Here is a 25,028-nt window from a genome sequence, read left to right as displayed (position 1 = left end):
AGCCTGTGGCCTTTGGTTTGTCCTGCAGCTCCTCAGGGACAGTGACCCTGGTCATCCGGTTCACTGGTGTGTGACAGCTCTCAACGCATGGCTGAGCTGAATTCCTACTAACCCTGGAGGACAGGTGACGGGATAAAGATTTTCCAGGAAGGCCACGGAGATCACCAGTGTCAGGTTTGGGGTGTGAAGCTTGGTCCACGTGCTCCTAAGCCCCATGCCTTGCACTCGAGCATCCTGGTGGGAAACTCCCATCCTAGGAAGTGCTCTCAGGCTAAGGCAATGACTATAAAGCTTTGGTCCAATTACAGAAAAAAAATGGCAGAGAACGTAAACCTACTTTTCTGTTTTGTACTTAGACACCAACCTGTGGCTGCTGGGGCCAGGGATCAGCAAAAGAGAGATGTACGGAGGAGCGAGAGTGCCCTGTCTGTGGGTCCTTTTGTCCATCCCTCGCCCCCTCCTTTCCTTTCCTGTGTCCCATGGTGTGAACCTGATCCCTAACTATGATCCCAATTTGATGAATTTAATACAGAGAAGTCATATGAACAGAAGCATACACGGAACAAAGACATCAGAAATACAGCCAATTAAATACAACATTGTAAATGAACTATACTTCAATATAAATTAAAAATTTAGAAACATTAAAAAGGTAAGCCCTGGAGCAACTGAATTACATAAACTTTTGCCAGGATAACCCTGGATGAACCTGTAACTCACAGGCCAAGACGCTAGCTCTGAGAAGCAACTCAGTGTGAAGGCAGAACAACTTTAGAGCCAATAAAACCTTCACTAAGATTAAATAACGACACGGAAAAATGATGATGAAAAATTGTTGAATTAAAGAAATCAGACTATAAAATGCAAAATACTTAGTAATTACAACCACATTCACTCAACATATGTGTATGAAGGATGTAGCTTCTCCTTGAGTTGACTTTGCTAGTGTGACAAGTGGGGTGTGGGAAGAGTGAAACAAAAACCTTCACTTAAGGCTCTGAAACTGGGATCTTATTTTCCCAAGATTTCCTGAGGGAAATGGAAAAGAGTGCACTGGGGCTGATGGTTGGGCCACAGGCCACCCCAAGATTAAGCCTCTGTAACAAAGGCTGTCCCCAGCCTCCAGAGGAGTGCCCTGGAGGACATTGATCTTATTCCAAGGGACAGCCTCAGTCCACGGCACTTGTAATGGTTCCTTGGAATGGTCAGCAAAAGAGTCACGGCAAGATCTCACCCACCCTCTGGCACAAAACATCATGTAAACTCTGACGGAGCCAATATTTATAGCTCCAGGACAATCGCTCATCTGGATCCTTCACTTGAATCATCTCAGCTTCTACTCAACACTTCCACTTGCTTGTCTAATTGGTGCCTCGAACTTATAATGTGCCCAGTGGCTCTGCATCCTTTCGTACCCCAGGCTTACTCTTCACGTTGTCCTCCCATCTTGGCTCCATCCTTTACTTCTCTGCTTTTCATATCCCATGTCTAGTCTCACAGCCAATCTGTAGGCTCTGTGGTCAAAACATATCTCCTCCTGCCACACCCAACATTAATATGGAAACCTGTCCACCTTCATATTTCACCAGGATTACTGGAGCAATCGCTCAGCTAAATTTTCCTACTTCCTCCCTTATCCTCTCTGGTCTGTCCTTAACAAAGCTACCAGTGTGATATTGTTCAAACCAATGTCAGATTTATCCCTCCTTAAGATTCTCCACCAAAAAAAAAAAAAAGATTCTCCACCAGCTGCTTAATGACATTCAGAGTACAAGTTCTAAGCCAGCCCTTCTACAAAAGGCTATGCTCTCCAACCCCTCCTAACCTCCAGCCATTTCTTTGACTTCATCTGCTACTCTGCCCCTCACTCTTTCCACTCAAACCACACTAGACAGCAATGGACTTTATTGCCATCTGCCATACTGTACATTCACTTGTCTATCTGTCATACTGTGTGTATTCTCCCAACAGAGAAGGGGCCCCAGGAGGGCAGAGATTGTGTTCTGGTCCCTGCTGTATCTGGAATAGCACCTGGAACACAGTAGGTGCACAATAAACAACTGACTGAACAAATGAATGATGAAGGGATGAATAAAAGGACAGAGACAATTTTTTGCCATTAATATACTTAAAGAGATTCAAAACATAAACTGTAATTCAACTATACTTCAATAAAAATAAATTAAAAATACATAAAAACATATATATCATATTATATATATTAAAATATACATATTACAATATATACAATATATGTATTAAAAACATATATATCACACTATAAATTAGAGAGAGGTACAACTGAATTATAACTCTGTTAAAAGATTAATACTGGAAAGTTACTCACCGGTGGCCCTGGAGATCCTTCGGCACCAGGAGGGCCTGGGGAACCTTTTTCTCCAAGCCACCCAGGGAACCCCAAGTCTCCTTTACTTCCTTGCCTCCCAGGAGGCCCTGGAGGGCCTGGTGGGCCCATGGGACCGGGCTGGCAGGCACAGAGCCCTGAGCTCCCTAGACAGAGGATAAAAGGCAGCTTTGTTATATTTCCTGAATGAAATCCCAATAAAGTCCTTACTATACAAAACCAATAGTGTGAATAAGAACAAAAAGGGTCTGATGCACACAATTCTTATCACAGACAACTGACAACATGTGATGGGGGAGGGGTACAGAGCATGATGTGGAGGTAGCTATGGGCTATGTGGGTAGACATATTGTTTCTAGACAATGGGGTGTTCTGTGTCTTAAAAAATTTATCCTGGTAAAATCAAGAGGAAAAGCTAATGCTGAATTCTATTGCAGAAACTTTGAAAATAAGAAAATTTCTTATTTTTAAAAGTTTAGATAGCTCTTATTTGGATCCTACTTTAAAAAAAAAAATCTCTTAATTTGGTTCCTGCTGAAAAAAAAAAACAACTAAAATTGGTTAGAGTATAAACTTTGAACATTTAAAGAATCCAAATAAAATATGTAAAGAGGATTATTGAATGCACTGCATATCACAGTTGATAATTCACTAAATGCATTTTCTACTCATCAGGTAGAAAAAATGCCTTTAGGATAATCAAAGTGCTCAGCTCTCATATCTGTCTGACTCTGTTGGTCAAAAATGCACCAAACAAGTGAAAGTGTAGAAACAGAGAGCTAGAGGCATTTGGTGAATCTAGGAAAGATGGGACCCACAGAGAGAAACTGAAATTGAAGATCAAAACTGTCCTACCTCTGCTTTTTTTCAAGGAATTGAGATGATTTCATGGAAAAGAGTCGCCGCTTTGAGACAAATCTCATGGCAGATAAGTGTCTCCTTTATACTCTAAAATATGGATTTGACTTTTTGGCAAGGTCTAACCACGTCACGGAGAATGCAATGGCAACCCACTCCAGTACTCTTGCCTGGAGAATCCCAGGGACGGGGGAGCCTGGTGGGCTGCCGTCTATGGAGTCGCACAGAGTCGGACACGACTGAAGCGACTTAGCAGCAATCACGTCAGAAGCACACAGTGAGTTAGGTACTCACAGGGGTAACTAAAGGGAGTAAAAAACCTAAATGAAAGGCCACACTGTGCATGTCATATAATGCCTCCCAACCCTCCACAGGCTGTTTTTTTCTAGAAATTCTACTTGGAGGGATACTTGCCTTTTTCTCCTTTGGAGCCTCGTCTTCCTGGAGGACCCACCTTGCCTTTTATTCCTTGGGGTCCAGGTTGCCCAAGAGTACAATATACAACTTCACAGTGGGATAGGGGAGTGCAGAGAGAATTACACAATTTTTGCGAATATCTATTACTGAACAAGTATCTCTCACACTTCAATCATCCCCTTAACCCCATTCTTTCTTCCACTCCTTTCTTAAGATTCTTTCTCTCTGATATAAGAATGTGTACACAAATAGACCATACAGTTGTCACAGCAAGCTTCTGGTACCATAACCATTGATTAAAACCACGCCTAATCTCAGCCCTAATTTAGTGGGTTGTAGGGTAAGGTAGGGAATAAAAAACCAAACAAATATACCAAAATAAAACAAATAAAGAATCAGTGTATGGCACAGATCATTTTTTCCCATTCAATTATCAATAATTACCTAATAAAGAAAGCAAAAAGCAGAGTTTGTAAAAGCAAAAATTCAGAGATATCTGATCAAAGATGACAGCTAAAGTACAAACAGTAAGTTCCTTGTTCTCTCCAAACAGACACCGTAAAAGAATATTATAAAAAGACAGAATTCTTTAAGACAAAGAAACAAGAGAAAGGAAACAACAGCAAAAAAAAAAAAGTAAAAAGATTTAGCAGATTTTAAAAAGCTGAACTCCAAGAAGGTTGTGGGGGAAGCAGAAAAAGAACACAGCTGACTGAAAAATCTCTCCTAAAGTTCAGGAATTGGTACCTCTGAAGCAGAATGACAGTGAGGCCCCACACAGGATGACTGCTCAAAGAAACAGCTAAATAGTTAAGAACTCTTTTTTGAAAATTGCAGCAGGAAAAAACAAACTCCCTCAAATAAGAGAAAACAGACAATACAGTAAGAAAAAGTCTTTAAAAAATAACTATATAGTTTAAAAAGCAGACAAAGGAAGGCATTTCATCCCTGAGACACGAACAAGCTGCTGCAAAAAGACACATTTAAGAGAAAACAACACCAACAACAAAATTCTCAGAAATTTTTAAAAAAATGGTTATAAAAGCAGAAATTTAAAAATCCAGAAGCAGAGTTGGAATATGGAGTTGAGGAAGTCTACCAGAAAGTGTCAGGAAAAATAAAAAGATGAAGATAATAGGTGAAGATTTGAAAAAGAGATGTATAGGATTGATTCTGAAACAGGCAAATGTATTGAGTCCAGAAATAGAAAGCAGAGGGAAAAAGCACAGAATATTTTCAAAAAATTACTTCAAGACATTTTTCCAGAAATGAGGGATATGTGTTCAACTGAAACTGCTCTGAGTGCCTGCAAATTTACCCGCACTGAGGTAAATCACTGTGAAATTTAAGGACATTGAATACAAAGAAAAATTCCTAGAAGCTTTCAGAGAAAAAAGAGACTTTAAACAAAGGATCAAATATCTAAAGATTATTGAACTTCTTAGTAACAACACTAAAAAAAAACAAGAAAGAAAGGAAAATGCCTTCAAAAACCTGAAGGAAAAATGATTGCAATCTAGAATTTTATATTCAACCAAGCTATCAATCAAATTTCACAGTAGAATAAAGGTATTTCAAATATCCCAAATCTATACACTTTCTCACAAAGCATAATGAGAGAGTAAACCAACAAACAAGGCTGAAGAAAGAAGGGAAAACCACTAGACCATTCAAGTATGACCTAAATCAAATTCCTTACAATTATACTGTGGAGGTGACAAATAGATTCAAGGGATTAGATCTGATAGACAGAGTGCCTGAAGAACTATGGATGGAGGTTCGTAACATTGTACAAGAGGCTGTGATCAAAACCATCCCCAAGAAAAAGAAATCCAAAAATTCAAAACAGTTGTCTGAACAGGCTTTACAAATAGCTGAGAAAAGAAGAGTTGTGAAAGGCGAAGGAGAAAAGAAAAGATACATCTAATTGAATGCAGGATTCCAAAGAATAGCAAGGGGAGTTTATCTCCCCTTCCTCAGTGATCAATGCAAAGAAATAGAGGAAAACAAAAGAATGGGAAAGACTAGAGATCTCTTCAAGAAAATCAGAGATACAAGGGAAACTTTTATGCAAAGATGGGCACCATATAGGATAGAAATGGTATGAACCTAACAGAAGCAGAAGATATTAAGAGGAGGTGGCAAAAATACACAGAAGAGGAGGTGGGAAGGGGGATCAGGATGGGGAACACATGTTACTCCATGGCTGATTCATGTCAATGTATGATAAAACCCACTGCAATGTTGTGAAGTAATTAGCCTCCAACTAATAAAAATAAATGAAAAAAAAATACACAGAAGAACTATACAAAAAAGATCTTAATGACCCAAATAACCAAGATGGTGTGGTCACACACCTAGAACCAGACACCCTAGAGAGAGCAAAGTCAAGTGGGCCTTAGGAAGCATCACTACGAACAAAGTTAGTGGAGCTGATGGAATTCCAGTTGAGCTATTAAAATCCCAAAAGACAATGCTGTGAAAGTGTTGCACTCAATATGCCAGCAAATTTGGAAAACTCAGCAGTGGCCACAGGACTGGAAAAGGTCAGTTTTCATTCCAATCCCAAAGAAAGGCAATGCCAAAGAATGCTCAGACTACCACACGATTGCACTTATCTCACATGCTAGCAAACTACTGCTCAAAATTCTCCAAGTGAGGCTTCAACAGTACATGAACTGAGCACTTCCAGATGTTCAAGCTGGTTTTAAAAAAGGCAGAAGAACAAGAGATCAAATTGCCAATATCTGTTGTATCATCAAAAAAGCAAGAGAGTTCCAGAGAAACATCTACTTCTGCTTTATTGACTACACCAAAGCCTTTGACTGCGTGGCTAACAGCAAACTGTGAAAATTCTGAAAGAGATGGGAATTACCAGACTACCTTACCTGCCTCCTGAGAAATCTGTATGCAGGTCAAGAAACAACAGTTAGAACTGGACATGGAACAATGGACTGGCTCCAAATTGGAAAAGGAGTATGTCAAGGCTGTATACTGTCACCCTGCTTTTTTAAATTATAGGCAGAGTACATCATGAGAAATGTCAGGCTGGATGAAGCACAAGCTGGAATCAAGACTGCTGGGAGAAATATCAATAACCTCAGATATGCAGATGATATCACCCTTGTGCTTGAAAGTGAAAAAAATCAAGAGCCTCTTGATGAAGGTGAAAGAGGAGAGTGAAAATACTGATTTAAAATTCAACATTCAGAAAATGAAGATCATGGCATCTGGTCCCATCACTTCACGGCAAATAGGTGCGGAAACAATGGAAACCATGACATACTTTATTTTCTTGGGCTGCAAAATCACTACAGATGGTGACTGCAGCCATGAAATTAAAAGACACTTACTCCTTGGAAGAAAAACTGTGACTAACCTAGACAGCATATTCAAAAGCAGAGACATTACTTTGCCCACAAAAATCCTTCTAGTCAAAGCTATGGTTTTTCCAGTAGTCATCTATGGATGTGAGAGCCGGACTATAAAGTAAGCTGAGCGCTGAAGAATTGATGCTTTTGAACTGTGGTGTTAGAGAAGACTCTTGAGGGTCCCTTGGACTGTAAGGAATCAAACCAGACAATCATAAAGGAAATCAGTCCTGAATATTCATTGGAAGGATTGATGCTGAACCTGAAGCTCCAATACATTGGCCACCTGATGTGAAGAACTGACTCACTGGAGAAGACCCTGATGTTGGGAAAAATTGAAGGCAGGACAAAGGATGAGATGGTTGGATGGCATCACCGACTCAATGGACATGAGTTTGAGCAAGCTCTGGGAGCTGGTGATAGACAGGCAAGCCTGGTGTGCTGCAGTCCATGGGATCGCAAAGAGTCAAATATGACTGAGCGATTGAACTAAACCAAAAGCGACCGAAGAAATATGTGAGTTGTGGGGAAAAAGGAACCCAAAGAAAGAGAGGCAGAGACAGACAGAGAGGTAGAGACACAATTCCTAGGATAACGATGAAGGAAGATCTCAAGGCAGGATCTTAGTATCAGCTTTTGAAATTGTAACCTGACCTAACTTGAACAGTCATAAAGCTCCAGAAGAGACTTATTCAGAGATAAAACTGGTAATTAGTTAGAATGCATGATTAAGAGATTTATACAATTCTAGATGATTTGAGGTCGAATTAGCAATAAGTACATTGAAAACCAAGCAAACATACAAAAAGAATGTAAGACAATTATTAACTAAATGCCATGCTGGGAAAGCACAAAGCAATATATATTATTATATGACTAAACCAGTGAATAACATTTATATAATCCTTCAATATAAACACTGAATATTTAACTAAAATAATGATGATAACTGTATTGATAGGTTGTAGAAATAGAAAACACGCATGTGTGGCAAGGAAAGAGCGACATTCATCTGCAGACAGGAAAGTCAAATGATAATGCTTAAACTGGAAAATTAAGAAATAGGGACACATGTTTGCTAAATGGTCATAAAAGACAAATAAAAGAAGATTCAGCTAACTGCATGGAAATAATTGCCCCTAGGGTGGACAGAATAGGAGAAGGGGTTGCCTGGGATGGTTATTTTTCACAAAAGGCTTTTAGAGCTGTTTGACTCTTAAATCTGGTCTGCATATGACTCATAAAAATAAAAACTATATTCAAAAAATAAAAACTGTGTTAATTTACAAAATTCTATCATCACACTTAAATTCTCAACCAAACATTTTCACATACTTTAATTGATGTGGTAGGTCAACATCAGTTTACGTTTTTGTATTATTAATAACACTAACTTGGCTTATGAAATATTAGACAACTTTTTAAAATTTTGGAAAGTTACATTTTCTGGATGATACTGCAAATACCAAATGCAACATAAATGTTATGAAATGTGAATGAAGAGCACTTTACCATCTGATCCTGGAGGTCCTGGCAGTCCTGGCACTCCAGGCAGCCCAGGTGGTCCCTGGTTGCCTGGTTTTCCTGGGGCAGAATCAGCTCTTCCAGGAACACCAGCTGCCCCTGGAAATCCTGGGTGACCAGGAAACCCTCGTGGCCCAGGAGGTCCTGTCATGCCTCCAAGAGAAATCAACAATGAAAACCACACATACTCTCAGATAATCTCACAGTAATACTCTCAAAAATTTTTTCTGTGGAAGAAATAAAAATCAGTACATCTTTCTCAGGCTGTGGGATTTTTTTTTAAGGAAAAAAAATTGTAGTTCAAAAATAACTGACTATACCAGCCATCAAAATGCCTCAACTCCTGTGAAACAAGAACACATGTGGTAATAAGAAAGATTTGGGGAATCAAGTTTTCTATTTTGTCCATTCTTTGGAATTATTGGAAAAGAAATATATATTATTTAATTAAATTTACTTTAAAAATCTTTCCACCTTGATAATTTGATAGAACCTAACCTGAACAAACATATCAGTACATTCAGGGAATTAAAATATGAGCTCACAGAAAGACAAATACTATATGATATCACCTATACATGGGATCTAAAGAATACAGCAAACTAGTGAATATAACAAAAGGGAAGCAGATTCAAAGGTATAGAAAACAAATTAGTAGTTAGTGGTGGGGAGAGGAGAGGAGGGAGGGGCAATACTGGGTAGGGAGCAACAAACTATTATGTATAAAATAGGCTACAAGGATATATTGTACAAAATGGGGAACATAGCCAATATTTTATAATAACTAACACTGGAGCATAATCTTTAAAACTGTGAAGCACTATACTCGCTCCTTGGAAGAAAAGTTATAACCAACCTAGACAGCATATTAAAAAGCAGAGACATTACTTTGCCAACAAAGGTCCATCTAGTCAAAGCTATGGTTTTTCCAGTAGTCATGTATGGACGTGAGAGTTGGACTATAAAGAAAGCTAAGCACTGAAGAGTTGATGCTTTTGGACTGCGGTGTTGGAGAAGACTCTTGAGAATCCCTTGGACTGCAAGGAGATCCAACCAGTCCATCCTAAAGGAGATCAGTCCTGAATATTCATTGGAAGGATTCATGCTGAAGCTGAAACTCCAGTACTTTGGCCACCTGGTGCAAAGAACTGACTCATTGGAAAAGACCCTGATGCTGGGGAAGATTGGAGATGAGAAGAGAAGGGGATGACAGAGGATGAGATGACTGGATGGCATCACCAACTCAATGGACATGAGTTTGAGTAAACTTCGGGAGTTGGTGATAGACAGGGAGGGCTACAGTCACGAATGAGTGACTGAACTGACTGACTGATACTGTACACCTATAACTTATAATATTGTACAGCAACTATACTTCAACAAAATTTTTAAATAAGGAGAAAATAAATGAGGTAATGCATTAAATCCTGCAGATTAGGTGTCTGTGTGTATGTGTGTTAGTCGCTCAGTCGGGTCTGACACTTTGCGACCCCACAGACTGTAGTCCGCCAACCTCCTCTGTCCATGGGATTCTCCAGGCAAGAATACTGGGGTGGGTTGCCATTTCCTTCTCCAGGGGATCTTCCTGACCCAGGGATCGAACCCAGGTCTCCTGCATTGCAAGTGGATGCTCTTCCATCTGAACTCTTAGGGTAGCCCTCAGATAGTTATTTAGCATGTAATTTTAAGCATTTGTGTTTTTATAATTATCATTGACTAGGAGAATTTAATGAGAAAATTGGTGTTGCCTTTTAGATACTAAAATGTGACATTTGGGAATGCTTATAATATGCTTATATGGAGATAGTCTTCTAATCTTTTAATCTCAAATTAAATGGGGAGCATACTTTCTTAACATAGCCAAAAAATTGGACTCATATAATTATCTATGTAGAGGTAAAATGCTATAACCATGTAGGTTGGTGGAAAGCATAGAGATGCTAGATTTGAACCTGGCCTCTGACTAGCAACCCACTCCAGTATTCTTGCCTGGAGAATCCCATGGACTGAGGAGCCTGGTGGGCTACAGTCCACGGGGTCGCAAAGAGTCGGACACGACTGAGTGACTTCACTTCACTTCACTTCACTTCTGTCTTTCGAGCCACAGGTACCAAAGTAGGTTATGTAACTTATTTAATTCTCTACATCTTCCTCAGAGGCTTCTAATGAGGATGAAACAAAATAACCCACATAAGGACCTTAGTGTAATATCTGGCTATAGCAAGTTCTCAGCAAAGGACTGGAAGTTCAGGGGAAGTCAAAGCAATATTCAGTGTGTTCAGGGGAAGTCAAAGTAACACAGGAGCAGCTGAATCCTGCCTCCCCTTCATACCCTACTCCACCCACCCCATACTGACAGCTTTGGCTTAAAGATAGCCGGAAGCCCTCATGTGACAGCGACCACTTCTCCTAGCTGCTTCCTCCTAAGCACACCTAGTACCAGAATCTCTCGGATGGAAGATGGTCATTATTAAAAGTGGCGTCCTGATAGCTCTCGCTTCTCACGCTCTTGCAGAACCCTGACGCTCTCCTAGCAAGAAGTGCAGGTCCCCCTCCCCTGCAATGTGGCAGCCTTTGGTTACTGTTTGCACTAATCAAGTATGGCAGGAGTGACGCTATATGGCTTCCTAGACCAGATTACTAAGACGATTCAGCTTCTGTCTTGTGAGCTGAAATGCTTGGGACTGGAGTCCTGAACCACCATGGAAGCAATATTATCACTTGGAAGCCAGCATGCTCTAAGGAAGTCTAAGTTAAGCGCAGAGCCACACAGCAAGGTTTGAGACTGTATGAGAGACGAATGAGAGAGATACCTGGCCAGTCTTCATGTTTCTATTCCAGCTAATCTACAGCTATAACTAGATGAAAATCTTTGCTCTGGAATCACTTGGCTTAATGCCTCCTGAATTCCTGAACCATGCAAAGAGTGTAGGGTATATACTGAATGTTGTTGTTTTAAGCCACTAGGTTTGGGGTTACTTGTTTAGCAACAGACAGTTGGAACCCTGTTTGTCTTCAGTAATGTAGCAAAGTAAACAGATGGCTTTCATTCCTGTGTACATGTGCTGAGGCTTTACGTATACATTCAGACATTAGCTTTACTCCTCAAACAACTTTGTAAAGGTTGTGCCTTAAAGATAAGGCACAGTAAATTTAGGCCCAGTATAAGAAATGCTAATAACAGCTAACATGGTGAGTCTTTATGCCAAGTTGTATTCTAAAAACTATACACATTACTTCTTTCAACTGTAACAAGAACTCAACTTTGCAGATGGGAAAACTGAAGAACAGAGAGGTTTAATAAGTGCCCAAGATCACACAGCTTGTAAGCACTAGAACATGAAACGTTGTTAGTTCACTGTATAAACACATAACTATTTCACCGTACTACACTGATTGTGAAGGCTGGGATTCAATCATAGGTGTTTGACTCCAAAACTTCACGGTAAATACTATAGATGATTATAAAATTGAATAGGTGTAATAAAGGCTACATACATGGGTGTCCTTAAAACAAAATGAACATGTACTCCTATGGACCTGGTTGCCATCTTGTCTTCCTAGCGTTCCTAAGACCTGACTTGGAATGAACCTGAATGCTGCTTGCTTGCTGTCTCACCCCGGGGCCAGGGGAAAAGCTCAACCAGCTTCCAACAGGGAGAATGGGTTGCACATCACAGCCTCAATCACCCACCGATAGGACACGATATCAATGAAGTTGTGGCCAGCATTAAAACTTTTTTTTTTCCAAAAGCAAAGAATGGAATAGAAAAGGGAGTGTCTCATATAACCCACAGATATTATTTTGTGAGATTTGTGTTTCAACCATATGTATGTACGGATATATATATGTGCATGATGTAATATAAATATTATACCATATAAAATTACTTCTTACTATGGGTTGAAGTCCAAATATGGGTTAATTCTTTTTCAGAAGATTTTTAGGATAAAGAGGCTTCTTGTTATACTTTGTTTGAAATTCCCTAGAGATATGTGTTACTCCCACTGGGTTTTGATTTCAATCTGCTGGAAGTACTATTTTATTATAAACAAGCCTGAAAGGAGAAATGTAAGATGAGAGCCTAGCGCCTCCTGACTGAGAGTAGTCTATATGATTTATACAGTCCTGGGTCAATTAAACCATGGCTACGATGTCTAAAGAGTAAATGAACTAAACAAAGCTTTATTTACTGACTTCATGGTCATCAGACTCTCTCAAGTGAAAGTCAGCTTCGTGGAAGATTAAACAAGAACTCTGTAGTTCATGGTTGAATATCTCAGAAAACTTTTTACTCCTCAAAGAAACATAACTTGAGACAGATTGAATAAAATTACATTTATTCCAGACTTTTCTTCTCACATGTTTAATCAATTCTCCTGGGTTCACAGAATGAAAATATCCTATAAACTTCTATTCCTAATATCACTGAGACTATTAACTAAGATAGCATTTAAAGGAGTTGAAAGGCCTTGTGTCAATAGGATTATTTCTCAGGCTTTTCATCAAATATGATCATGAGCCATTGGGTTTTTCTGTGGGGGATGAGACTGTTGTTTTTGGTTTAGAGGGAAGGAAGGAGAGAACTGTAGCTTTTGTTTATTTTTTTAACAAAGTATGAATCAAAATCCTACTTTTTAATTCACAATTTGTATTTCCACATTTCATACAGAATATTTAAGTTGGGGCCTAGGTGGATGAACTAAATTTTAACAACTAGATATCCACAGGGAGAGCCTTCCAAGAAGGTGGTAAAAACCCGAAGGCACACTCTAATCCTAGCAGTGGTTTTGACATCTTATCTGCATGTGGTAATCTTGCTTCCCCCGTGGCCCTATTGGTAAAAAACTCTCATGCCAATGCAGGAGACATAACAGATGTGTGTTCAATCTATGGGTCAGGATGATCCCCTGGAGAAGGAAACGGCAACCCACTCCAGTATTCTTGCCTGGAGAATCCCAAGGGCAGAGGAGCTTGTGGGTTACTGTCCAAATCGTCTCAATGAGTTGGACACCACTGAAGCTACTTAGCATGCATGCAAACTCATGGGAAGCCCATTATACATAGACACTTCTTATCATACCCCTAAGATAGTGACTGAATATTTCTGAGCAGCAGTCTAGGAACCTGGATTTTCTCCAATTAATTAGTCAATTGGTTTGAATTCTGTGTTTCTTAATCCTAGCTGTACATTAGAAGTAGGGGGACGATTTTATAACAGTAGATGCCTGGATGCATCCATCCCCTCAGAGAGTCTGACACTCCTGGTCTGGGTAGGCTCAGCCATCAGTATTTTTGAAACAATCCTAAGATGAGTTGGGCTTTGCCAGTGGCTCAAAAGTAAAAGAGTTCGCGTGCAATGCAGGAGACGTAGTAGGAGTCACAGGTTCAATCCCTGGGTTGGGAGGATCCCCTGGAGAAGGAGATGGCAATCCACTCCAGTATTCTTGCCTGGGAAATCCCATGGACAGAGGAGCCCGGCAGGCTACAGTCCATGGGGTCACAAAGAGTCAGATACAGCTTCACGACTAAACAACAAGATGATTTTAGTATCAGCTAGAGTGGAAAATCCCTGGTGTGGAGGAGGATGTAGCAAACCTGAGCTGTAAAAGTCAGCAGATTCATACCTGTACAGGCTTCCCCTGGTCTACCTGGGGCACCAGGAGGACCACGTGGTCCAACAGCCCCTGTTTCTCCATAGCGGCCGGGGCGCCCTGGATCCCCTGGAGGGCCTGCCAAAAATAATGACATCATGTGCATAGCAAACATATGTATACGTTAGAAAATTCATGCACAATTACTTTTTGGGAGGCTTGCTCAAATACAACTGGGAGATGGTTTTGCAGGTTCTCACCACATTTAAAATGCAGTACTTTAGACCCTCCCCCACAGACACGTGAAGTTGAAGTAGTGCTAAATTTGTCATTGATTGAGGCTGCCTTCTTCCTGGAGGCAGCATTGTGGCAGGCCTTAGTCAAATGGTTTTAAATGTGTTTAGCAATTAAAACACCTACTTTCTGAAAGGTAACATAATAAAAATCCCAGCAGGCAGTTTACACACTAACATAAAATTTGATGTCTTATGCTGATAGAGATGATTGAGATGTACATCTCTAGTAGCACTTGTATAATTGACACATTATGAAGCCAATACTTTGGCCACCTGATGTGAAGAGCTGACTCATTTGAAAAGACTGATGCTGGAAAAGACTGAAGGCAGGAGAAGGGGACGACAGAGGATGAGATGCTCCATAGCACCACTGACTCAATAGACATGGACTTGGGCAAACTGCAGGAGATACTGAGGGTCAGGGAGGCCTGGCGCGCTGCAATCCATGGTATTGCAAGGAGGTGGACACGACTTAGCGATTGAACAACAACAGTTACGCATTCATGGTAAAGTTCACATATTTAGCCCACCTACTGTATAAAGTAGAGAAAGAGTGGACCAAACTCTTCTTTCAGGACAACTTAAATCCCATTTCAGCATAATTGATAGAGAAGTCAAATGGAGCACAAACCTTTGAGTGGAAGAGATGGAGTTACCAAAACTCCTGGTGGTCCTGGCTGCCCACGGTCTCCAGGATCTCCCTGAAATCATTCATTCATTCACTTTTCTTAGAAATATTAACATTCTTCTCCTGTTTCCTGGCACTAAGTAAATATTAGAAGGGCCAAGAGTACATTCGTATAAGAAATAAAGCCTGTAGGCTGACTAGAGAAATAAATAACTGATGATGTTCTAAGAGGAACAAAAATAAGTAACCTCCTACCTATAAGCAGAAGCAAACAACCAACTAACAAAGTTCTCCCTAAAGAAAAATAAATCCAAATTCCAAAAATGATTCCATGCCCATAAACTAGATACCTCTGAAGCCATGGAATTTCTTCGATCTATAATAAGCATTAATGTCTAATTAGGCACTCTAGGACAAATGGTTTCTTTGCCTATAGCATCTGAACCTACATTTTTTTTGCAGCAAATATTGTCCCTCCTTAATTGTGTCATCTCAATGCCACCATGGCTTTCCCGCACAAGTGCTGAAGGTGAGGTCAGAGGTGAGAAAGGAAAGAAAAATTGCAGTGGTGGTCAAAGCAAAGAGTTCTCCACAGTTGCCTCTGTTTTCTATCATGATACTTATATGATCCCTATGGAATTTTTGAAAGTTTCAGTACTTTTCATCTGCTTCAAAAAGATCAATTCACAAATGTAAAGTATAATCATTATAACATGCATTAAAATAATATATGCAAAACTGACTCATTTTAAAAATGATATTTTGAAATGTTTTAAAAAATAAATTAGATAGATAAGGGATATAAGTTGTTATTAGATTGTACTCAAATAAGGTCACTTTTTTACCTTTGGGCCAAGAAATCCAAATGATCCAGGATCTCCAAATAGTCCTGGTTTCCCCTACAAGTAATAAAAAGCATGCCTTTTTAAAAAAAAAAAAACATGTGATTGTGACATTTTATCTCATTGACAAATTATCTCATTCTCATTTTATCTGAATGACACATGCTCCCTGAGATTCTGTACAAAATCTTAACACTGTTTTAGGTTGCATCAGAGAGTTTTGTGCTCTAGTTTTTGCACCCACAGCAAAATTATATAATTTATAAAATAAATGTGTTTCCTCTGCCATTACTCTGTATGAGTCTACATGCCCTGGTACAACTTTTGAATGATACTGAACTGCACCTACTAATGAAAAATGGATTTATCATCTCTGTAACGGTATACATTTACCTTTAATCCTGGAAAACCTGGAGATCCATAGGAACCAGGGTCCCCCTAATAAATTCACAAAAATCAACACAAGCAGAATTAAATAAAAATACATAAACCAATTCAATGAATCATTTTTCACCTTATGAGATTGCTTTCAGGATTTTTAATCATGCCTACAAAGATAACTGAATAAAGGAAATAAACATAAAAGAGATTCCATTTCTTTATAACATTTGCTATTTTAATTACTCTTCAATATTATTTAAAAAATCATGTCCTCTCCAGAGCTATAAATTAAGAATATAGTTTTGCTGTTTTTATTGCTCTTCCACTTTAATTTATTTAATGTAATGCTTTCACTGAGCTAAATATCTTTGAATCATTGCAATATAATTTGTCTGGAGATTAATAGTTGCTCTATGCATTATCGGCAATGAAAATTACTACGGAAGTCAATATTGCCTCATTAAGTACTAAATCTGGAGTCAAATAAACTGAGTGCCCACGCCTATTGGGGTCTGGCCTTCATCGTGCCTCTGGGAATGGGGATCCCATTAGCGACAGGTATGGAGATGTTGAGGCCTGATGCTGTACTTTTTTTTCTAGCTACTGTCCATAGATCAGTACTTTCTTTTGTCAAATAGGCTTAACTGAACAATTCCAAGCTACAACCACACCGACACGGAGCCAGTGAGAAAATGTCATGATCCCATTTTTGTTATTGTTTAGCTGCTAAATTGTGTACAACTCTTGGCAGCCCCATGGACTGCAGCATGCCAGGCTTCCTTGTCCTTCACTGCCTCCCGGAGTTTGCTCAAACTCATGTCCATTGAGTCAAGGATGCCACCAACCATCTCATCCTCAATTTTCCCAGCATCAGGGTCTTTTCCAATGAGTTGACTCTTCACATCAGGTGGTCATAGTACTGGAGCTTCAGCTTCAGTATCAGTCCTTCCAATCAATATTCAGAGTTGATTTTCTTTAGGATTGACTGGTTTGACCTTCCTGTAGTCTAAGGGACTCTCAAGAGTCTTTTCCAACACCACAGTTCAAAAGCATCAATTCTTTAGTGTTCAGTCTTCTTTATGGTCCATCACTCACATCTGCATATGACTACTGGAAAAATCATGCCTTTGACCATGATCCCATTACTTCCTGCCAATTCTCCCATCTTCTGCTTGCCTGTTTTATCCAAATGATGTGCACAGAAGGGATGCTCTGGGGGCTTTAGCTATCACTCAATTCTTGCTGAGCAAAATACAGTACTCCTCTTCAAGAAAATCTCCACTTTTGAGCTCTCAGAATTACTGATTGCATCTTATAAAAATGGGAGAGAGAAATGCCTCCAAACTCACTGAAGTTAAAGACAGCATGAAGGATCCTTACCCGAGGTCCTGGAAACCCAGGAATCCCTTTCTCTCCTTTACTCCCAATACCAGGTTCTCCCTTAAAAACATAACAACATTTAGAGGGGTTTAAGCAACTATATTTCAGCAATATGGAATGCAAAAACAAAATAAGAAATAAAAATTACTGCCATCAACTCAAAGGAAATGAATACTTTGGAATAGTCTTCCTACATGATTATGATAAAATAGTGAAAAATACTAGTAACAGATCAGCATTTAAAGCAAGGATAATAACCAAGTAAAATTTTTTAAAATGAAGGTAATACATCATATAAATTTTTCAACATTATTTGAATAAACTACCTTGGGTCCTGGTGGTCCAGGAGTTCCAGTCATTCCAGGCATTCCTTTAATACCCTAAAATTGACAAAGAATATAATCTGCCTTACTCTTATTTAACATACTGAATTACACCCATTTCAGAAATTACCTCTTTCAACAACCGTTCTCCTAACTTTTTAATAAAGGATTACCTTCAACTGTTGCTAATTAACAACTAAGATCCAAGGGCACCTTTAAACCTGACACTCTTCAGGCCGGTTCTGTGTGAGAGTGTAGCCTCATGGGGCATGGAAGAGGGGCGGTGGGGCGGGAGCCACCGTGGGACCAGGGCAGGAGATGGAAGCTGGGAATGTAGCTGTTGAGAGGAGAGGCTCATTTTGAACAACATAGTGAAACTGAATCCAGTAACTGAAAACTGATAGGAGAATTTGCACATGGCATCAATAACATCAGTGCTGGAGGCTGACAGAGGAATTAACATTTGCCAAGAGTCTATTATGTGCCCAGCTCTATGCAGCTGTCACCTTTTCAATGACCCAAGCATCAGATCCATATGTAACATCTAAAGGACAACTGGATTTCCAGTGGTCTTTTCAGCCACCATATCGAAGACACGAATGGGAGACTAGATCCTGGAGGACATGTCAGCATTTGCAGCCCAAGCTAGGTCTGCCACTCAACAGCTGGGTATAGTTGAGAACACTGGTAAACCTTTCCAAGCCTCCTTTTTTCAGCTCTGTATAGTGGAGCTAATAATAGTACCAATCTGTGAAGGCTGCCTTGGGATGGAGGCAGTGTGGCACGTAGGTACTCAGCTTTTTGCTGGCATGGGAACGTGATCAGAAAATGTTGGCTATGACTACTTTATCAAAGTATCATATGAATTGAGAATTACCTTTTCTCCTTTATATAGACCAGAATCTGGTGGCTGCACCAACAGAGTGGGTCCCGGAGAACCTTGCTGGCCAACCTCACCCTTTAAAAAAAAAAAATCAAGATAATAAGAATGCCATTTTTAACTTTATTTTGAAATGAAATTTGAAGCAAAGAAGCTTTTCACAACTGTGATATAAAGCTTATAATCCTGTGCAACATGTATCATGGATTTAAAATAAAAAACTTGGCAAATATGTCACTTAATTTTGTTTTATTTTATTATTATTTTTTTTATTTTTATTTTTTGTCACTTAATTTTAAATGTTTATTGTTTTTCATAAATAATACATACTTATTGTTAAAAATGAATTTAAAAAATAAAAGTGATCCATAATCCTACTATCTAGAGACAATATTTATTAAAACTTTGGTATAGTTCTTTTGGTGTGCATGGGCTTGTATATATTTGTGTATATACACATGTATATGTGACTAAATGGTGCCTTGAACATATTAAAATATATTATAATCATAGTAAAATTATATAATGTCATTTAAATATATAATAGTTTATATTTTTATATTTTATTAAAATTTTAAATCACAATATATTTTACAACAATATTTTTTGCACATTTTCCTATTATACTAGAAATTCTTTAAAAAAAACCTGATTTTCAACACCTAAGCAATAATCTTTCATAATAATATATTATACTTACTAAGTTATTCCACTTTGGTTTGGTTTAGGTTATATCTAGTTCATTAATATTTTACATCTCTTTGTAGGAAATTATGAGTCAAGAGTTTTCATTTAGGTCATTAGAGATGTTGTTCTCTACAAGAAAAAAATGTTCCTTGGATTGGTTTTGCCACAATACAACAAAAACACACCCTTAATTAGAAGATAGTTATTTCATACTTTTCTGAATCTGAATTTCTACTATTTTGCACCTGGAATTATCTTCCTTCTTGTGTTAAAAACAGGTGATAGGTCAGGTTGTCACCTGTGTGTAGAAACCAGGCCCTTACTAGACTGGGTTCCTTTGGGCAAGTTTCTTAAAATCTCCTTATCCTTAGTTTCCTTAACTCCTCAAAGTCTTTCTCTCCTTCTCTGTGAAATGGGGATTATAATACTGCCTGCCTCAAAGTATCCTTGTATTGAATACATAATGCACATAAAATGCTTACAACCAATAATTCAGTTCCCACCCACACCTGGGAAACTACAGAAGAACCAGGAGGTTAGGGATGTGGGTTTGGTTTGTTTTTCTTGATGTACCCTAGTACCTAACACAGTGAGGGTGTAGCAGCCATTCTAGTGGCATAAGTTGCATGAATAAGTAATTGAACAAATGCATAAACACCATGTATTTGCTTATTTAATAAATACATAATATGGATTGGTAAGATAATCATACTTATTCCTGTAACTGGAATAAAACTATACAAAACCCATATAGGCTGGCCAGCAAGAAGCCTCTTCCAAATGTTGGTCATGCTACTGGTGTGTTTTTTTTTTTTTTTAATATTGTGACAGTACCATATATTCATTTCAGTCAAAAGTACAAAAAGATAAATTATGAAGAACAAAATGTAAATGATCCATAATCATACTCCCTAGGAAAATATGAGTAACCACCATTTAGGACAGTCTGCTCTGAAAATGGAGTGGGCAACATGGTCTTGGGCATTGTGAGAGCTCTGCACAAACATTTTAAAATTATGCCTTTATTTACGTAACAATCCAGAAGAAATTTTTAAAAGTGTATTTCAGATAATTTGAACAGCCACCTCATAGTCAAATATTTCCATGTTACTATAGGAGTAACCGCCTGAGTTTGCAAACACGTGTAACTGTGTTGGTACTGAGTTCTCTAAACTTGGCAATGCTTCCTCCCTGTGTGAGATTTCTCAAAATGCGGTGCACAGGTTTAGGGTTTCTGATAAACATACTCCAAGTTTGGAAAACGTTGTTCTCATCTATTTTTACCCCAGTCATTTCGCTAAGTTGGTGGTTCTCAAGATTGGGAGTCGGGGGCATGAGAAGGGAGGGGAGAGTTTGGATGTGCCTCCCTCCAGGAACATTTGGCAAGATCGTTTGACATTTTGGTTGTCACAATGAAGCGGAAGGAATCTTACCAACATCTAGCAGGTAGAGGCCAGGGATGCTGCTAAACATCCTAGACTGCACAGGACAGCCCCACGATAATGCATTAGTATTGTGAAGGTTGAGAAATGCTACTCTACATGTAGATTTTAATAACTTTTGCTGTTGTTTTGGTTTTACAAAGTTGAGCTTAGTCTTTTGTCACCTGTACTTTCTGCCTAGCATTGCACTTCCCCACATCATGATGTCTTCCAATATATTTTTGGCAAGTGTGTCCTTCTGTTAAATGGATGTACAGTAACTTACCCAACCCCATGCTGGGACCCCATGAGAGGGGGGATCAGGTCTGTCTCACTAAAGCCCCACTCCCAGGACCAAACCTAGCCTGGTACAGGGTGGATGCCCAGTATCTTTTTACCCAGAGTTGTTGAAAGAGCCCATCACCAGGGACTACCCTGACGGTCCAGTGGTTAAGAATCTACTTTACAAGCCAGGGGATACACGTTCGATCCCTGGTTGGGGAACTAGCATCCCACATGCTGGAAGCAACTAAGCCTGCCGTCTGCAACTACTGAGCTCGCAAGCCTCCATCTGCAACTACTGACCCCATGAGCTGCAATGAAAGATCCCACATGACAAAATCACAATCCCACATGCTGCAACTAAGACTCAACACAGACAAATGAATAAATAAATATTTTTTAAAAAGAGCCCCTCACCAACTCTTAAGCACTGCAGATTGCTTCTAGATGAACAGCCACCATAAAGCACTTTGCTAAAGCTTGTCCTTATTTAGTGTCCTACTTCAGCAGAAAGGACGATAAGTGTGAAGGGTGGAGGGAGTGGAAGAACGTGTGCTAAATGCCTTGGATTGCAGCTATTTATGTTTCTACTTATGTGTGAAGTTTCGGATTCTGATGAAATTTGTAAAATTAAGTCAAACAAATCTGTAATTAAACATAATTGTTACTCTGGATGTAATCCCAGAATCATTCCATCTCTTTGGCCTAGGAGGAAGTGTGTCATGTAAATTAATTTGAATTTACTATTAGATTTTGTCAGAACTGTCGTTCCATAGCCAAGGGTAAGGATAACCTAACAAGTCAGCAAAGACAAATCGTTGGCCACAAAACTGGACAGTGATGAGACGATGAACACAAGTTAAGTGATAATCAGAACTGCCTCCTAGACACGGGCAGTTCATGCATTTTAACATCTGCTCCTCTGTGCAAAATGGGATTCTTACCGGGTCTCCCATTTGCCCCTTTACTCCCACGCCAGGATTACCCTGGAAAAGAAAACAAAACAGAAACTCATTGTTTTTGAATATTAAAGAATAACTACAAGCAAGTAAGACTTCTGGTTAGGTAATTTGTTGAAGTGTATTAAATAGGGCTTCCCGGGTGGCTCAGCGGTAAAGAATCCACCTGCAATGCAGGAGACCTGGGTTTGATCCCTGACTTGGGAAGATCCCCTGGAGAAGGAAATCACAACCCACTCCAACTCCAGTACTCTTGCCTGGGAAATCCCATGGCCAGAGGAGCCTGGGGGGCTGCAGTCCATGGGGTCGCAAATGAGTCAGATACGACTGAGCAACTAAACAATGATTTATTAAATACTTAGGGAATTTTAAAGAGGGAAGACATGATTCTGACGGACATCAGCAGTCACTTATCTTGTTGGACAAGGATTTCACTTGTGTATCTTACTCATGGCTGCCTACCTTCAAGCCTGGACTCCCAGCAGGGCCTGGAGGTCCCTAAATCAACAGCAAAAACACACAAATCACACATCAGTCACAGAAATCAGAATGTGGCCTTGTTGGGTGTCCCAAGTTCTTCTTTAGGAAACCCTTAATTCTGAAACATGCACAGTGGACTTCCTACCACAGCAGGGCTGCTTGTCCCCACCTCAATGCCACCCCCAGGGGGGATCTGTGCTTCAGAATGGACTCACCCTCATAGTGGTGGGTGTGCGCTGATTCATCAGGTCTCACAAAGGACCCACCTCGGCCTGACCCAAGACTGCAATTCTGCTTTCTTCTGCTTTATTTAAATGTCAGGTCAGGGCTTCTAACGGAACAGCATCAGCAATGCGGTACTTACTGATAACCCGGGTTCTCCTGGGTACCCCGCTGGGCCTGCTGGGCCTCTCACTCCCCTTGATCCCTAAACAGGAGGAAAATCAGCACCTTTGTTACCAAAAACCATAAGCATTGTTCTTGCAAGAGCTACATGTAATCGCAGGTAGATCAAGACCTTGAAGAAGTCAGTTCCAGACACACCTGCCCTCTTGAGTCGTCCTGGACAGCAGCCCTGACAGTTGGGGAAAGGGCACAGAGCAGGCAGGCAGCAGTGCCCAGGTGGGGGTGCCTAACCCCTACATTTGAGATTAAATTAAGACCCAGAGATCAGAGAAAACTTGTCCCACATACAACTTTAATAGACATCAAGATGCTTTTAATTGCCAGGAGAAATATCAATAACCTCAGAGAAGCAGATGACACCACCCTTATGGCAGAAAGCAAAGAAGAATGAAAGAGCCTCTTTTTTTTTTTTTTTTTTTTTGAAAGAGCCTCTTGATGAAAGTGAAAGAGGAGAGTGAAAAAGTTGGCTTAAAACTCAACATTCAGAAAATGAAGATCATGGCATCTGGTCCCATCACTTCATGCAAATAGATGGGGAAACAGTGAGAGACTTTATTTTTGGGGGCCCCAAAATCACTGCAGATGGTGACTGTAGCCATGAAATTAAAAGATGCTTACTCCTTCGAAGAAAAATTATGACCAACCTAGACAACATATTAAAAAGCAGAGATATTACTTTGCTGAAAAAGGTCCATTTAGTCAAAGCTATGTTTTTTCCAGTAATCATGTATGGATGTGAGAGTTGGACTATAAGGAAAGCTTAGCACCAAAGAATTGATGCTTTTGAAGTGTGGTGTTGGAGAAGACTCTTGAGAGTCCCTTGGACTGCAAGGAGATCCAACCAGTCCATCCTAAAGGAAATCAGTCCTGAATATTCATTGGAAGGACTGATGTTGAAGCTGAAACTCCAATCCTTTGGCCACCTGATGCAAAGAACTGACTCATTGGAAAAGACCCTGATGCTGGGAAAGATTGAAGGCAGGAGGAGAAAGGTACGACAGAGGATGAGATGGTTGAAAGATATCACCGACTCAATGGACATGAGTTTGAGTAAACTCCAGGAGTTGGTGATGGACAGGGAGGCCTGGCATGCTGTAGCCCATGGGGTCACAAAGAGTCAGACATGACTGAGCAACTGAACTGAACATTAAATTAAAACATTAATGTAGTTATACTCTATTCTTTCAACATGCCTAAAAGATCAACGTGAATAGGAATGTCCCCAATTCAAGATCAAGGCAATTCAGCCTTCAACAAAATTCACAAGGAAAGGTAATAGCTGGGCAGTTCTAGAAGTATGAACAGAGGCACTCTGTTCTCAAGCTCACCCTGCCCACATCCGATGATGTGTGAGCATGCAGTGGCATTCCTCTCTCCTAGAGGATGAACTGCTACTTATTTTAACATCAACACTGAGATATCTCATTGAAAACATAGCAATGAGCTTCCAGAGTAGGAAGAGAACCAACCTGGGAAATAATCCCAACAACAGCCAGAAGTCACCAAATGAAATCACAGTGAACCACTAGGAGGCAAAATTGCTTTCAGTTTTAATCTTGTGAATACTGATGAACTGGAACAAGTCTAATCACTGAATTACATATTCCAGGAACAAGAAGACGGTGCAAAATATTAAACACCATATACAATTACTGATTCAGCAGGCAACATCGCTTTCATTGGACAGATATGATTTAGGTAGTTTCAAAGAGGTACGTTTTCCTAAATATTAAGTGACTGTGGCTACCTGAGCAATACCAAATGATCACTGCAAGACTGAAGAGGCAGGTGAGTGGGAGCCAGCTGAGATTCAAGGATGGCTCTGTGGGCCTGTGATCAGTGCAGTCACGTAGGGCCTTGTGTTTGATTTAAAGCTCTGCTGTCATCATCTAGAAATCTGTAATAATTTTTGAACAAGAGTGGGCCCTGCAAAT

The 25,028-nt window shown here is 39.7% G+C and overlaps 1 protein-coding gene across 10 annotated transcripts in view; it reads right to left on the bottom strand.

The window, feature by feature from the left end:
• The window catches only part of COL4A4 (collagen type IV alpha 4 chain), a 167,783-nt gene that overhangs the window by 87,964 nt on the left and 54,791 nt on the right, over positions 1 to 25,028 (bottom strand). For all 10 annotated transcript variants that reach the window (XM_065930429.1, XM_065930426.1, XM_065930424.1 and 7 more), the window contains exons 10-22: positions 23,054 to 23,116; positions 22,672 to 22,707; positions 22,195 to 22,236; positions 18,858 to 18,938; positions 17,984 to 18,037; positions 17,658 to 17,717; positions 16,290 to 16,334; positions 15,900 to 15,953; positions 15,058 to 15,127; positions 14,164 to 14,268; positions 8,524 to 8,688; positions 3,634 to 3,727; positions 2,348 to 2,507 (exon numbers count right to left, since the gene is read on the bottom strand). In XM_065930429.1, the coding sequence (XP_065786501.1) occupies positions 2,348 to 2,507; positions 3,634 to 3,727; positions 8,524 to 8,688; positions 14,164 to 14,268; positions 15,058 to 15,127; positions 15,900 to 15,953; positions 16,290 to 16,334; positions 17,658 to 17,717; positions 17,984 to 18,037; positions 18,858 to 18,938; positions 22,195 to 22,236; positions 22,672 to 22,707; positions 23,054 to 23,116 (1,029 nt within the window). The remainder of the gene's footprint in view (positions 1 to 2,347; positions 2,508 to 3,633; positions 3,728 to 8,523; positions 8,689 to 14,163; positions 14,269 to 15,057; positions 15,128 to 15,899; positions 15,954 to 16,289; positions 16,335 to 17,657; positions 17,718 to 17,983; positions 18,038 to 18,857; positions 18,939 to 22,194; positions 22,237 to 22,671; positions 22,708 to 23,053; positions 23,117 to 25,028) is intronic.

This window comes from Muntiacus reevesi, chromosome 3 (genome assembly GCF_963930625.1).
Source record: "Muntiacus reevesi chromosome 3, mMunRee1.1, whole genome shotgun sequence".
Classification (NCBI taxonomy): domain Eukaryota; kingdom Metazoa; phylum Chordata; class Mammalia; order Artiodactyla; family Cervidae; genus Muntiacus; species Muntiacus reevesi.
The sequence above is the reverse complement of the archived record's forward strand: the minus strand, read 5'-3'. Positions and strand labels throughout refer to the sequence as shown.